The following is a 15,879-nucleotide window of genomic DNA, read 5'->3' on the forward strand; positions in this document are numbered from 1 at the left end:
CCCAAGGCCAAAGCAGGGAGGTTTGGGGGTGATGCTGTGGAGTGAGTGAAGAGGGGATGCTTACCATGGCCCCTGCCACTTCTGCCCTGCGCGTGAATTCTGCTATATCTTCCTGGAGGCATTTGCTACACAAGTAGGGGTCCAGCACACTTCCACAGAGAGTCTTGTTTGCCCTGGCCTTCCTGCCTCAGCAGACGCCACAGGCCCTCACCAGGTTCTGTCCCAGCCGTGCTGTGCCCCGTCCGCAATGCATTCTGGTTGACAGTCTAAAGAGGATATTCAATGCTATAAGGAAAACAATATATTTATTTACCAGAGAGAGTCGCACTAGCTAGGAGTCAGAAGCGTGGCTGGCTTCCAAGAGAAAAAAGGAGGTTCCTTTTCCTTTCACTTCCTTTTATATCTACCTGTGTCCCTCATGGGCGGATAGCTTTGTGGAGTTCACTCCTACAACAGTCCCTCACAACGTTCGGGATTATTGTGGACTAGTTTACAGTTCTGAGCTGGAGGGTGTTACGTCTTTAGCACCCTCTCTGTTGAGCTGGCCCGGCACCTAAGGAGCCCTGAGATTCCATGGCCAGCTTGGAGTACAGAGTTAGGGTAAAGGTTGGTGATGTTTGTAGTGTCTTATTCCCTCAAGGGCATCATCAGTAACGGAGCCCAGACTATTGAGCCAGACTAGACAGTCACACACCACGAGACCCGGAAGGTCCTGAAGGATGCTCTGCATCCCAGGTGTCATGGTTTCATTCTGTTGCTGTGATGGGACCCCCCTGACAGAAAGCAACTCAGGGGGGAGAGAGAGAGAGGTTATATGGCTCACAGCTCCAGGTTCCAGTCCATCACTGCAGGGAAGTCAGGCAGGAGCTCGAAGCTGCCTGTCATGTCACACCCACAGTCAAGAGCAGAGAGAAGGAGCACGTGCTTGGTGCTTAGCTCACCGTCTCCTGTTAAGAGAAGCTTTTTCTTTGCTAGCCGCTTTGGTTTATCACCCGCCAGTCGCCTGGGCTCAGCCGCATTGTAGTCCCCAAATAACACACAAGACGCTGTATTAATTTTGAAGCTGTTGGCCTTGCTTGTTTCTTACTGGCTAGCTCTGACTTAAGTAATTACCCCATAATTGTTAATCTAAGTATGTTTCTTACCGGAGAATAGTTCCGGGCTTCCTACCGCACGGCGGTTACATCTTGAACTCTCCTCTGTTTCTCCTTCCCAGAATCCTCCTGGACTCCTAGCCCCTCCTATCTAGATTCCCTATTGCCCAGACAGTGCTTTATTGGCATAAGGCTTCCCCAACAGTCTCCACTCCGTATACAGACCAGGACCCAAACCCCGGGAGTGGTAACCCCTTTCAAGACGGGGTTTCTCTGTGTAGCCCTGGAACTCTCTCCGTAGACCAGGCTGGCCTTGAACTCACAGAGATCCCCCTGCCTCTGCCTCCCGAGTACTGGGATTGAAGGTGTGCGTTACCGCCACCTGACTCAGGCTGCCTCTTCTCACCTCACTTGAGGCAACCAGCAATCCCCCACACAGGCAGGCCGGCCTGATGTAGACAGTCCCTCACTGAGGCTCTTTGTAGATGATTCTAGGTTGTTCAAATTGATACGTAAGCATCACGCAAGGTCTTCATCCTCCCTACCCCCTCCCTGGGTGTCACCCGTCTCTTAGGTGAACTTGCAGAAACACTTGGCTGTTGTCCCTTATCTGTAAAGTGGGAATGTCCTTACCTCTCTGCTCCAGGTGGTGGGGAGGCTGGCTGAGGTCCCAGCAGGGAGGTGACGCTCACGTTGGGCCTGGGATTCGTATAGCTGCAGGCACCTTAGGGTCCTTCATGCCTACTGGTTGTTTCTTCCTCCAGGGGAGGCTGGTTCAGACCCGGAAGTCAGGGTACTTTCCCAGCTCTTCCGTGAAGCCGTGCCCAGTGGATGGAAGGGTGAGTCTTTTCCCTCATGCTTCGAAAGATCACAGGGTTCAAGATGCAGAGAGCTCGGGCCAGGGAATCAGGTTGGCCTTGCTGGATGGTCACAGTGGTGCAGAACAGTTCATCCCAGGACAGACGGGGGGCTGTTGCCTGTTGAAGGTTTGAGGGCTGGAGATGAGTGACCTGTGGGCGTCTTAGTCTATCGCTGTGAAGAGACACCATGGCCAAGGAAACTCTTAGGAAAACAGCACCTCTTTGGGGGTTAACTGATGGTTTCAGAGGCTTATGAGTGTGGGCTTTTGAAACCTCTAGTCCCACCCCTCCTGACACACCTAGCTCCAACAAGGCCACACCCCCTTATCCTTCTGATCCTTCTCAAGTAGTTCCACTCCCTGGTCAGCAAGTATTCAGGTCTGTGAGCCTGTGGGGTCCGTTCTTATAGGAGCCCCACAGCTGCCATCCACCCAGTTGAAACTCACGTAGAAGCACTGCCCTCCCCTGTGGATGAGGCTCTTTTTACATCCCCTTAGGCCACTAAGGCTGGGGAAGAGGAAGCATCCCAGATACAAGGCCTGAAAGCTGGGTCTTGTTTGGAACAACAAACAAGGCTGTTCTTGGCTCTAATGTCAAAAGCTTCAAGGAGTTGACCTGGAATAACCGGAACCCCTCCTCCCCCTAGGACAACTAAAAGTGAAAGAGACACTTCTCCCTGAAAGTGCTGGGACAAATGGCACCCTGTTCACCCCAGACCCACCCGGTTCATCTGCTGCTTGAAGGAAGTTTTGTTTTTTAGTTTGTTTGTTTTTGGAGACAGGGTTTCTCTGTATTGTTTTGGAGGCTGTCTTGGACTCGCTCTGTAGATCAGACTGGCCTCGAACTCACAGAGATCCTCCTGCCTCTGCCTCCTGAGTGCTGGGATTAAAGGCGTGTGCCACCAACGCCCAACTGAAGAAAAGTTTTAAAAGTTCTTTGGATCGACCTGGGGAACCCATAGCAGAGGAGGACAGGGGAGGGGGTCCTGGTACCTCCTGAGTGTGGCCACCTCATGCGCACTGCTGGGGACTTCCTGTGGCCTTCAGCCTTTCCCTCCCTGGAATTAAGTTTGCTGGTTCCTCATTCATTCATTCACTCACTCATTCATTCACTCACTCATTCATGCCTTCTGGGAAAGCCAGTCATTCTCTCCATCAGCCATTCTGAACATCCACTCCGGGGAAGTCCTGGCAGTGCCCCTGGGATTCACAGTTCAGGGGTGCTGGGCCAAGTCCACCTGAGGTTCTGGCCCAGTATAGACTATTGGTCCCAGGATTGGGCTTCTCAGGAGCTTCCCCACCACCTCATGCCCCAGAGGACATTAATAGACCTGTGTTCTGTCCCCAGCCACCTGTTGGCCGCCCGCCATGCCGAGAGAGTGATTACACTGCATACCCCTGGTAAGTGGATTGGGGGCTGCAGACTTGGGCATTTTGTGGCCCTATAAGCCTGTGAGCTGGCCCGGGGCAGGGGGAAATTGAGCCCTACTCGGGCTGTTTCCCAACCTCTAAAACAGATCAGTAGGCTCCAGTATTTGTGGCAATAAGCTTCATTACATAAGCTATAGACAGAAGGGGTGTGTGTACGGTCTAATTGTAGTCATGCATGCCTTTGGTGAGAAGAACAGCTGGGTTACATGGAGGGATAAAGGTGGGTGCTTTGGGCATGGCCGCAGGTCACGTGAGTCTTGGGGTGGTTCTGTTGATTCTGTTCCTGCAGTGTCCCGTGCCTAGAAGAACTAGCCCTCAAAGCTGCATAGCCCCACATGGGCAGCTTACATGCCTCTGACCTGAGATGGGACTCATTCCCCATTCAGTCCATGTCCCCAGGCCTCGCATGTGATATGTCTGCACAGCTTCCCATGTCCTTGTCCCCGCCTAGCACCTCAGTGTTGTCTGTCCCATTGCATCTCTCTAGGAAGCCCACCAGGCCTGAGGTTGCATGCCACCCTACACTGACCTGCACGTAACAAAGGACTGATATCATAGATCGTGGGCTTTCCTTTGATGGAGTCTTTATTTGTTTCTTGTCATTTTACTGTGACAAAATGCCGACAAAGCCACTTAAGGAAGAACAGGTTTATTTGGGTTCACAGTTCTGGAGTGCAGTACATTATTGGGGGAGCATGTGACAGCTGTTGCATCCATAATCAGGAAGCAGAGTTGAACAAATGCTGGCTCTGCTTGCTTCTTTTTGAGACAGGGTTTCTCTGTATTGTTTTGGAGGCTGTCCTGAAACTCACTCTGTAGACCAGGCTGGCCTCGAACTCACAGAGATCCGCCTGCTCTGCCTTCCGAGTGATAGGATTAAAGGCGTGCTTTTCTTTTTATTCAGTCTGAGAACCCAGCCCATGGGATGGCACCTCATCCTCCTCCCCCCCCCTTCCCCCTGGTGGGGTGGGGTGGTAGCGGCTGGGGCTGCCTGCCTCAGTTAGCTTAATCTGGATAATCCCCGAAACATCCAGAGATTTGTTCCCATGGTTATTGAAGTTGACAGGCAAGATTATCCACCACACACACATTTGCTTTAGTTTTTAAATTAAGTTTTTGGTTTTATGTTTGTTTGGTCGGTTGGTTGGTTGGTTGGTTTTTCCAAGACAAGGTTTCTCTGTGTATCTTTGGCTGTCCTGGGACTCTTTGTAGACAGACCCAGTGGCCTCTAAGTCACTGAGATCCCCTGCCTCTGCCTCCCGAGTGCTGGGATTAAAGGCGTGCGCCACCATGGCTGGCCTATAAGTTGTGTTTTTATTCTTTCAGACACGTGTGTAATGAATTCTAGTCATGTTGCCTCTGTTAATCTTCAGCTCCCAGCTTCTCCCCATCTGGCCCCCTCCCATTTTCAAGCCTTTTGTGTGTGTGACCCACTGAGTTTAGTTAGGTTTGCTTGTGGGAGCATGGGGGGGGGGATGTTTTCTGTTGTTTTTTAACTGGAGTATGGACAACCTGCCAGTGGCTACTACTAAAGGAAGTGGCTCCTCTATCAACCCCAGATGATCTACCTTGATTGTGCAATGTTACTGAAGACTAGGCTCACGGTGTCACACCCTGGGGAGTGTGGGGGTTGCTTCGCTGAGGCCACCAGTCTCACTGCCTTTTTTTGATGGCGGGAAAGGCCCGATTTCGCTAGTGTCTCATTCTGCATGGATGCTGGCCATCTCCAGGTGGTAAAAGTTGGTGATTCCAACAGTCCCCTCACCTGGCTGTGCCACTCTCTTCTCTCTCTCCCCCGAGACATCTTGACCCAAGATGCTATCCCCCACAATTGTGCTCTGGCCAGGACATGGTCACATACCCCTCATGGGTCACATATCTCCTTACCTCAAAGGTTAAAGTTCATGCAAGGAGCAAAGCCCGGGGCGGGCGGCATGTACAGGCCAAGGCCACAACCCTTCAGCAAATGTTCTGGTTTTCTGATCCCAGGTTTGCTGGCAACATGGAGCGGCAGCAGACGGACAATCTGCTCAAGTCTCATCCCAGTGGGACCTACCTCATCAGAGAGCGACCAGCAGAGGCTGAGCGCTTCGCCATCAGCATCAAGTGAGGGGCAGCCCTGGGCCCATGCGTGTCCCTTCAGAGCCCATTATTGAGCGGGGTGGAGTGGGTCTTCTCGGGTGTTCACGCTGGAAAGTCTTGGATGAGATGGCGGCAGAGAACACATGCTAGCCGTCAGGGCTCCTCGTGTGGGCTGGGTGCAAGCTGCAGCCTACACAAGACATTGCTCCATGGCCATGTGGGTTGAGGAACACTTTCAGGGTGGGCTGGTGGGACACTGGGAGGTGCTGTCAGGGATGTTCCCATCTGGGTACCCCTGGAAAACGCCGGCAGTGGCCATGACAGCCTGGGGCACAGGCCGTTGTTCTGGGCATCTCTCCTTAGATTAAAACAAAACACAACAAAAAACTGGCAGATTGTTTTCCTCAGCACAGGACAGCCACGGGCACACGTTACTAGGTGTCACAGGATTAAGAAACGCATAGCCTAAAGCCAGCCCCACCTAACAACATGGTAGACCTACCTCATAGGAGTGTCCAGTGTCTTGTGTCTGCCTGACCTGTAGGACACCACAGTGGGGTCCTATTGATCTGGCTCACAGCACATGTTAACTCCAGGGTGACACAGGTAGGTACCTGCAAAGACCCTGTGGAGCCTGGCCACCTGGAGGGCTTGACTGTTCATTAGTTTTTGCTTTAGCTGATTTCAGGGTATTGAACCAACCTTACATTCCTAGGATGCCTCTCCATCCCTTAGCTAGTCCTTGTTACGTGTTCGGGGTTCATACACAGACATACATGAGATAGGGAGATACATTCTCTTGCTTCACTGGCTGGAAGTTATCAGGATACTGGCTCTAGTTTTCTGTCCGTGTCTGGCATGGGTTGGGATGGATTTCAGGAGAGCCTCCCAAGGTTGGGTACACTTGAACTGAAGATGGTGATGGGAGAGGGCAGGGGCAACTGGCTCTAAGACCGGGTGGACTTGAGCTCTGTGCATCTGGAGCAGCCTAGTGGATGTTGAGAATGGGGCAGAGTTAGCTGCTTTCAGGGAGGAGGGCGAATCTCCCAGTGTAGCAGAAGGCTGGAGGGGGTGCTGAAAAGGGAGAGGAGGGGAGTGAGTTTGTAGTGGGGACTCTGGGGTATGGACTCCAAGCAGGCAGGGAGGGCGGTGGGGTAGGTCCCGGGAGATCTGCCCAAATGGAGTGCTGGAGGAACGGCTGGCCTGGAGTGACTGCAGTGGTGGTGTAGAGCCTTGGGTCAGAGTCTTTGCTGAAACGGATCTGGAATAAGCCTGGGCAGTGTGGGCTGTTCGGTAACTGCTGGGCTGTGTGTCTGTCCAGGTTCAACGACGAGGTGAAGCATATCAAGGTAGTGGAGAAAGACAACTGGATCCACATCACTGAGGCCAAGAAGTTTGAGAGCCTCCTGGTACGTGTGCCTGCTGCATCAGACCACCGAGGCCTGGTGGCTGTCTGCTCCACAGCCATTCTGCCCCCTCATGGCCCATGCTCTTTGCCTAGGGGGTAATGATTCTTTTTAGTGTGGGCCAGAAAGGAACTTGACAGGGTGTCTGGGGAACAGTTGAAGCAGTGTTTTACCTGTGTTGGGACACTCCAAAGCCTTCCCTATGTCACATGATAGAGCAGAAACCAAGGCCCAGTGAGGCTGCTCACCTGACATGATAAGCAACCTCAGCCCTACTCTCTCCACCTCCCTGGTCGGGCCCCACCATAACGCAGTGCGAGGCGTGGCATCCCTTAAAGTGACAGGAGGCTGCTTCTGTCTGTTCCTGCTCCCACTTCTCTTTTAGGTGCTAATGTGGAGCCCAGGGCCTCACACACTTAATGCAGTCACCCTACCACCGGGCCCAGTCTCAATCCCAACTCTTTTTTGTTTCATTGTCTTTGGAGATAGGGGCTCACCATGTAGCCCTGGCTGGTCTGGAACTCACTCTGTAGACCAGGTCTGCCCTTGAACTCTCCAAAGACCAGTCTGCCTCTGCCTCTTTAGTGCTGGGATTAAAGATGTGCGCCACCATACCTAGACCCATATATCTTTTAGTCAAAAACTCTGCCCACCCCCCACGGCAGGACATTGGAGCTTTCCTTTCCTGTCTGTGGCCCATGGGAAAATACAAACAGAAAGTGCCTAAAATCCAGTTCTCGGCCCACAGCTAACATTCCCCATCAGGCGAGGCCAGCCGTGGTTCACGGGGCTCTTCTTTTACAAAGCCATGGAGCACTACTCTGTGTGCCGTCATTCATTATTGCCCAGTCCTCTCTCCCTGGCGCTCTGCCCTGCAGGTGAGCCCTCACTCCAGCATGGAAGGCGTTACAGTCAGCAGCTTGCCCTTCAACCTGGGCATTCCTTCCAGAGCATTCTTTCAGAAATGTTTGGGAGCTCTAAAGCTGAGGAAGAAGTCTCTAAGGCACTGGCTCTCCTAGCTGGGCTTGGCTGGAGTGAGGGGTTCTCTGAGGAACCCAGGAGGTGGGAGGGCTCCTGATTCTCCAGCAGTTGGTAAGTGTGTGTTCGCCCCCTGCAGGAGCTCGTTGAGTACTACCAGTGCCACTCTCTCAAGGAAAGCTTCAAGCAGTTGGACACTACGCTCAAGTTCCCCTACAAGTCTCGGGAGCGTGCCACCACCAGGGCCTCAAGCCGGTCCCCAGGTAATGTCTGTGCCCAGGGGTATCCAGCTTCCAGGGCCAAGGCACTCCGTGTCTACCAGGGTCAAGAGTTGCTGCCCCCATCCGTGAGCACGGACCGGCCAATCCATCTGTCGCTGGTGCTGACCTGTGCCCCTTCTCATTTCATGTGGAAGATGGGGGCTGCACTTCTTCTCTGGCTCTCGATGCCTGTGCCTCGAGCTGACAGCCGTGAGGAGCAGTGGGTAGGATCTGAGAACAGATCCCTCCCTGGGTGCCCTGGGGCCTTGGCTGTGCAAGCCAGCTGTCTGTGTAAAGGAGGGACTCCAAAGCCAAGGACAGGGGAACAACCTGGACCTTGGGACGGAGACAGGGCCAGAGCGTTTGGCTTCGAGCTCAGAGCTCTTTCCCCTGGAAACCCATGTCTCCAGTCTACAGGGACCCACAGGCGTAGGTGCAGAGCAAGCAGTGGCCTAGCTGTGCTCATGCTGTGCGTCTGTGTCCTCCTGAGGGAGAGCCTGGCATCCCCTGTGCTCCTTGGCCGTCAGAGTCCCGCCCTCCCTCTTATGCTCTTTCTTGCCTCTTTGCAGCTTCCTGCGCTTCCTACAACTTTTCTTTTCTCAGTCCTCAGGGCCTCAGCTTTGCCCCTCAGGGCCCCTCCGCTCCCTTCTGGTCAGGTACCTCTGCTGCTCAGGGTCCAGCCTGATGGGTCCCCCTGGCTGTGCAGCCTGGTGCGGGGCGGGGGAGGGAGGCTGGGAGTCAGGCCGAGGCTGCTGCTCATGAGGACACGTCAGGCGGGGCTCTTCCCCAGTCATACTGATAGCTACTTCCCTGCCTCCTCAACTGTCATCTTTTTCAGCCATTGGGAACTTTGCCTCTGGTTGTGGGAAATGTGGGCAGGAGGGGCGGGGATGGTGATCGCTCTGTGGCTGTGAAAGCTGCTGTGGGAACGGGATGGGCCCTAAAGGAGGGGGCTTCGGTCATCCCTGGTATGACATACTTTCTGTTGCCAGAGCCAAAGCCCTTCTCGTTTGGCTGTGCGTGTCCCCTCAGTCACTGCCATTGTCGCCTGCCCCTCAGGACTTCTGAGTTCTGGGCTGAACCAGTTCAGTGGGTTTCCAGTCTAAGTCTGGAGGTCTGGGATGGGGATACCACGAGCCGTAGTGGTCAAGGCATGGGTGCCTGCTCTGCTCACCATGACATGCTTGTTGCCTGACATAGCTGCCCAGCATGGGTGATGTATTCCAGTCCCCTTCTAGTGCATGCGTGGGTGTGTCATATCCCCAAACCCACCAAGGTGTGAAGGTCCCTGAGCTAGAGGCCAGTGTGACCCTCCAGAGACCCCTAGCTGTGGACACAGACAGGGAAGAGACCCCGCTCAGTCTGAGGGCTTCCGGGCTTCCGACTGAGCAGTTCCTGCAGATGTGTGATGTCCCACCCCCTCTGTCCCAATAGTGTTCACACCGAGGGTCATTGGCACAGCTGTGGCCAGGTACAACTTTGCTGCACGGGACATGAGGGAGCTGTCGCTGCGGGAAGGTGACGTGGTCAAGATCTATAGCCGAATCGGTGGTGACCAGGGCTGGTGGAAAGGCGAGACCAATGGGCGGGTGAGTAACTTGAGGGCTTCATGCAGAGCCCCAGGGCTGGCTCTGACCCCGCTGGACTCAGACAAACTGTTCTACAGTCTCCACTATGCTCAGCCTTGTTCTAGGCACACTGTGTCTGACACCTCCCTGATGTCACAGGGGCGGGGGTGAGAACTGAGAATCCAGATGGTCACTATGATCCTAGACACACTGGCCAGGTCTCCATCCAGACCCCACAGATCCTATACTGTGTCACACCCTGATTCTCTGCCTTTGTGGTCACTCAGAAACGGTTTTACATGCAGTCTTCCAGTCACTTGCAGGTAGGGAAGCCACAGGGACCCCTCAGGTCCTACCCACTCCCTCCCTTCTTCTTGTTTCCAGTGACTGCCAGGTGGTTCGTTCCCTCAGACTCTTTCCCCCAGAGGTCCTGCAAAAAGCCCTCTCTATTCCTGGGCCCATCTAGATCCACTGGCTTTGACCCAGGTCGCTGAGCAATGTTTTGGAAAGGCAGAGAGCTCCATGTGCCGCCAGCAGGACAAACTGGATTTTCCTAGGGCTCCAGGTACCCAGGCAGATAGATGTACTTGTCTGCAGAGGGCCAGGCAGCCTCGGCTCCCCTGCTGAACATTCTACAGCTGGTAGCAGGAGCCATTCTGTTCCCACTCAGCCTGTCATCCGTGTTGCAGACCCCAGATATGTTCACTGATACCCAGCTGCCCTTCAGAAGAGTGAAGGCGGCTGAATCCTAGCAGCAACTTTGAAGGCTAGCCCTGAGGGCAGGCCAATGCCAGTTGTATTGGAAACAACTGGGGCTGTGAGTCAGTAACTTGCTTGGGCCCTCACCGGGTCCAGGCAGTTACGTATGTAGTGCAGTTTAGAAATAGCTGGTTTGAGCTTTTGTGAGTGGCTCTTGTTGATTTAACCTGCTGTCATCGTGAAATGCCTCTTTATCTCTGGTAATGTTACTGCTAAGCCCGTGTACTAACAGAAGGCGTCAGTGTTCCTTGAGTGGGCGCATTTCTAACCACCTCTCCACTCTCTCCTGTTATTGTTGGTTTTTCTCTTTCCTTGTTCTTGAGATGAGTGTCTTATAACCAGTTGGGTTTTTTTTTTAAGTGAATGAATGTGGTGGTCTTTGCCCTTTAGTAGGTTTATGTAGTCCATTTTCATTTAGTATAAATACTTGGCTATTCATTTGTAAATCCACCATCTTCTTGCTTATTGTCAGTTCCAACCCCCTCTCTTTTCTGAGCAACTTTCGGGTTAGCCAATATTTTGTTTTTTATCTACTTCACTTCTCCTCGTGATTGATTTTTTTTTTTAGTTATATACTCTTTTGCCACATATGCTAATATTCTGGTGGTTACGAATGCACTTGAACTATACAGAGTCTCTTCAGAGAGGACTTTTACTGCTGAGATGGCATGAGGACCTCACAGCCTTGAATTATAAATTAGTTTTCTCCCAACCATCTATAATGAGATTTGGTGCCCTCTTCTGGCACCCAAGGCTGAATGCTCTATATATAATAAATAAATAAATCTTAAAAATTTCTTAAAAAAAAAAAAGATGGTTGTGAGCCACATGTGGTTGCTGGGAATTGAACTCAGGTCCTCTGGAAGAGTGGGCGGTGCTCTTAACCCCTGAGCCATCTCTCCAGCCCAAATGACATTTTTTTTAACTCCTTAATATTTCCTGAGGTCAATGCTTTTCTCCTTTGACACAATACAGTTTTCTGGTTTATAGTCAAATTTTCTAATTTCACCAGTTTTCTCAATTATCTTTCTTCTTGCTGTTGTTTACTGGATACATGGGACCATGACCATCATCCTAACTGGAATGTTCTACAGTTTCTCTCAGTCGTATATGGCTTGTAAGAGTTTGGAGACGGGACTGTTATTTTTTATCCCATGGTTAGGTTTGATGTTCCTTACATTTAGACAGAGGCATAGCTTTACGTTAGTGTACACAAGGGGATTGTCACTCATCAGGGTTACAGCATGTGTTCTATTTCATTCTGTTACTGTGATAAAACACTCTGACCAAAAGCAGCTTAGGGGAAGGAGGAAAGGGTTTATTTCATCTTACATGTGTCAGATCAACTGCTTAGGGGATGGTGCTGCTCACAGTGGGCTGAACTCCCCTGCATCATTCAACAGTCAAGGGAGTCCCACAGACGAGTCTGATCCAGAGAATCCCTTAATCAAGACTTCTCTCAGATGCTATCTAGGATGGATTCTGATTGTGATGTCCTGTGTCCAGATTCTACTGCTGTCTAGGGGGCCAGCCTCCGGCAGCACAGACTTTGAAAGGAATCCACAGAGTTGGCATAAGCTTTTCCTTTCTGAGGGGAGTTAGGGAAAAAGACACACCCTCTCTTGATGGCTTTCTTTTTTATTCTCTGTTCTCTAATGTTCTTTCTCTGTTCTTTCTACTGAATACCTTTTATTTTTCTATAGCTTATATACTCCAGCAAAATGTTTCAGGCAATGTAGGAATTACAATGTGGTTACATTCTGTTTTTCAAGCGAATGATTACAATGAATACAGAACAAACAGTGAAAAGCAGCATGTTTTCCATATCCCTTACGTGATTAAATATTTTACATACCACAGGTGAAAAACAAATCCCAAGAGCCCACATGTATTCATACTCAAGTAACTTGCTAAAGATGAACTGTGGGCAAGAGAGGTATTCTTGTCAGCCGTTTCATTGGCAGGCTGCATTTTGCATTTTGCTTGCAGTTACAAAGAAAGGGCCAATTACTTTTATTACTTACTATTATTACTTTATTACTTGAAAGGTACTCTTATGAGGAGTCTTAAAGGAATCACAAACCTAAACTTTTTGTTTTGTTTTGTGGCTTTTCAAAACAGGGTTTTTCTGTAGCTTTGGAGTCTGTTCTGGAACTCATTCAGTAGACCAGGCTGCCCTCGAACTCACAGAGATCTGCCTGCCTCTGCCTCCCAAGTGCTGGGATTAAGGCGTGAGCCACCACTGCCTGGCAAACCTAAACTTTTATATATTAAAAAGAGTCAGTCAGCTCTGCTTTAAATCTTTAGGCTGCATACCCACTCATCAGTATTTTTTTATGTTTGAGATTGAGGGCAGAAATGGGTATAAGGAATTAGCCATCATCTTTGGTCATCAGCCAACCCTAGCAATAAAGGTACCTCAACCGTCAACCTATGGTAATTAGGGTGCTTTGTTCTGATTCCCTGACCTTAATGAGTTCTGCATTCAACTATGTGCCTTTCTAAAACTTTAGATTGTCTTCTTGGATTTCTTTTTACCTAAAAGCTATTTAAGAGAAAACATTTTAGACCTTGTTATCTTCAAAGCTATGTTTTAGCTGTGATGCTCCAAAACCTGTGAACATATCTCCAAACATTAAGGATAAAAGAATTTAAATAGCTGGGCTACTGGGACTTCAATTGTTTTTTGTTTTCTCAATCATTAAATTGAGCTACAATCTGTGCAGCCCCTTAGGTGAAACTCTCAGACCCTGGCTGTGAAACGTACCCTTGTATTTATTTTTATTCATCAGAACTCTGTATAGGCTATCGTCATCATTATGAGTTTAGATAGTGCACACACATACACCCTCTCCATGTGCACACGCATGCAGACACACATGTCCCGCCATCTCTTTCAGATCGGTTGGTTCCCTTCAACGTACGTGGAAGAGGAGGGCGTCCAGTGAAGGCGAGACCTGCGGGACTCACGGATGTTCTTGGGAGTCTCCCCAGCTCTGAAGTCCACCTCTGGCCTCTCCATGGCTCTGGGAACTGCCTGCCAAGCCTGCAGCTGTTAGGACCCACAGGGATGGGGAAGGTGTTCCACCGTCACCTGCCCTGGGTGGCCTGCCCCTGGGTACATTCCTTGTACATAGAGGAAACCTGTGCTGGCCACACCCAGAGCACCAAGGAGAGGGCACTCAGGCAACGTGGCCAGGCGGGTGTGGATGACAGCCAAGGTCAGAAGCCACCGCCTGCCCCTCTGGTTTAGCTGTTCAGGAGCCTAGAACTCAACTCATGGTGTGCCAGGGAGGGCTGGGGACAGCAGAGGGGGCCCTTCCGAGCCCCGTCCGCTCAGCCCCGCACTGATCTGCCTGTCTTTTCTGCTGCTCTCTAGAGTAGGTGTCAGGTCTTGGGAGGCAGGCAGGACCACACTGTGCTGTAGCACACTCTAGGCCCATCCGGGGTGCAGGATCGGAGAGTTTGTGCAGGAGCCCTGGGCCCTGCTGGCTCCGCAGCTTTGCCTGACTGCCTCCCTTCCCAACACATTAGGTCCTGCTGAGTGTTGACTGGGCAGGCCCCTCTCTCGGGAGGGGCCTTTGGAACGATGACATTGCTGCCCCCACCCCTGGCCCACCCCCAGTCAGTGGTACTGTTCTTCGTTTCCTGGGGTCTTCCCTGCCCTGCTGCCAGGGGACACATCTGTGAACCCCAAAGGGCAGAGGAGAGAACCAGGCTCCCCTCCCCCACTGCCTCTTTCTCTCCAGGAGGCACTCGCATCTTCTGCATTCCAAACCATGGTCCTAGGAGTCTGCTGGCCTCTGCACTAGATGTTGGTTCTAGCCCTTGACAGGTGTCCTCACAAAGATTCCCGCAGCCCACTCACTGGGCCTGTGGCCAACCCAAAATAAGTGCTCTTGGGGTGTCTTCACCCTTTCACCCCCCTTTCCTGGTGCTCCCTGGCCTTTGACCTCTGGCGTGGCCAGCCCCTATTTCTCCCTACCCAGAATTCCGTGTGAAAGCTTAGATTTTTGGGGGCCCTTTCTCCCTCCGTCTAGCTGCCCAGTCCTGGGTGAGGAGGGAGCTAGGCTTTGAGACATTGTCCCTGCTGCAGGGGGACTGGGCACCACCTTGCACCTGGGGATATTTTCCAGAGTTGGCCGCATGTCTTCCAGCTTGATGCCCGCACGCAGCTTGTTGGGATGTGGGGGGGGGGCGAGGAGGATTTCAGTAGATAGGGAGCAACAGAAGGCGAGACACCCTGGAGAGGCTCAAGCCGTGAGAAGCTGGTGTGGAGTGAGGAGTTGTCCTGGAGAGAGTCGGGGCCTCAGGCCACTTTGCACAGCTTTGCACACCAGTGCCCGGTGCAGGCCAAGGGGAGGACCCTGTCGGGCCCTTCCATAGGGATGCCCTCAGAACATCCTTGTTCTTTAGTTTCTTCTGGTTTTTGTTTGTTTGTTGTTGTTTTATCCTATTTTGTTTTGCCTATTTGTGTTTTAGAGGGGGGAAGTTGTAATTATTTCATCTAAATCTCCCATTATATATGTGAATAAGAGTCTATAATAGCAAAATGATGTATATTTTAGTTTGTCATGATAGAAGTCATGATTATGAAGGACACTGAGAAAAAGAATCATCGAGGACCCGGGTTTTGTGAATGTTTTGTGTTTGTTTAGATGTTTGTATTTGGTTTGGGTTGTTTGTTTCCACGCCACACTGAGCAGGGTGGTGGGCAAGCTGGACCACAGGCACCTCTGCAGGAGACTGGACACCATTTGAGGGCTGAGGACTGGGGGCCTGAGATCAGCTGTGAACATTTGCAGTGCATTGCATGCAAGTCAGGGATGAGGGGGTCCCACAGCCAGCAGTACCCCCTAATGGAACAATTGTACATTTGCCAATGGGTTTTCCTCCCCGGACTATGGTTTTTACGACAAATAAACCTACGTTCTATTCTGCAGCTGTGGATAACCTTTTGTGCCTGGGAGGGAGTAGCTGGCATCCTAAGTCCAACAGGGTTTATCCTGCCCAAAGCCTGGCTGCCAGATGGTCCCCTCTGCCTGACTGGCAGAGCACCCAGCAGAGTTCAGCAAGTGACTTTAGAGCAAGAGCCCCAGTCTTCAGAGATAAAAGCAGCACCTTCTCCTCTAGCATGAGTCCTGTGTCATTTGATAAAGAAAACGTAAATGATCAAGTGTTTTGTCCCCATCACCACCTACGGAAAAAGCAGCCCATGCCTTAGGATCCCAGGTTCCCCTCCTAGTCTCCCGTCCTTAGCTTGTCTTTCCTTCTTCATGGTTACCTCACCGCCCGGTGTGGCTCCTGAGGTTCCTGATGGTATACCTGTGAAAGGATCAGAGGCCCCTGTCAGCTCTGTAGCCTGCACCTTGTTGTAGGGCCGCTTGCTGCTGCAGTGATGCTTGGAAGTAGGTGTATGCTCACCTGGAGAATGTGGTGTCT

The 15,879-nt window shown here is 51.5% G+C and overlaps 1 protein-coding gene across 6 annotated transcripts in view; it reads left to right on the top strand.

Annotated features, from left to right (window-relative positions):
* Vav2 (vav guanine nucleotide exchange factor 2) overlaps positions 1 to 15,379 on the top strand; it is a 163,719-nt gene extending 148,340 nt beyond the window's left edge. For 4 of the 6 annotated variants that reach the window (XM_040745160.1, XM_040745161.1, XM_040745162.1 and 1 more), the window contains 8 exons: positions 1,859 to 1,933; positions 3,302 to 3,354; positions 5,374 to 5,490; positions 6,788 to 6,875; positions 7,990 to 8,113; positions 8,680 to 8,766; positions 9,545 to 9,699; positions 13,338 to 15,379. In XM_040745160.1, coding sequence (XP_040601094.1) covers positions 1,859 to 1,933; positions 3,302 to 3,354; positions 5,374 to 5,490; positions 6,788 to 6,875; positions 7,990 to 8,113; positions 8,680 to 8,766; positions 9,545 to 9,699; positions 13,338 to 13,385 — 747 coding nt within the window. In that variant the 3' untranslated portion in view covers positions 13,386 to 15,379. The remainder of the gene's footprint in view (positions 1 to 1,858; positions 1,934 to 3,301; positions 3,355 to 5,373; positions 5,491 to 6,787; positions 6,876 to 7,989; positions 8,114 to 8,679; positions 8,767 to 9,544; positions 9,700 to 13,337) is intronic. The other 2 variants (XM_040745163.1, XM_005085404.4) reach the window with 1 other exon arrangement.
* The last annotated feature ends 500 nt before the right edge of the window (positions 15,380 to 15,879 follow it).

The sequence above is a fragment of the Mesocricetus auratus genome, unplaced genomic scaffold (genome assembly GCF_017639785.1).
Source record: "Mesocricetus auratus isolate SY011 unplaced genomic scaffold, BCM_Maur_2.0 Super-Scaffold_100004, whole genome shotgun sequence".
In the NCBI taxonomy this organism is placed as follows: domain Eukaryota; kingdom Metazoa; phylum Chordata; class Mammalia; order Rodentia; family Cricetidae; genus Mesocricetus; species Mesocricetus auratus.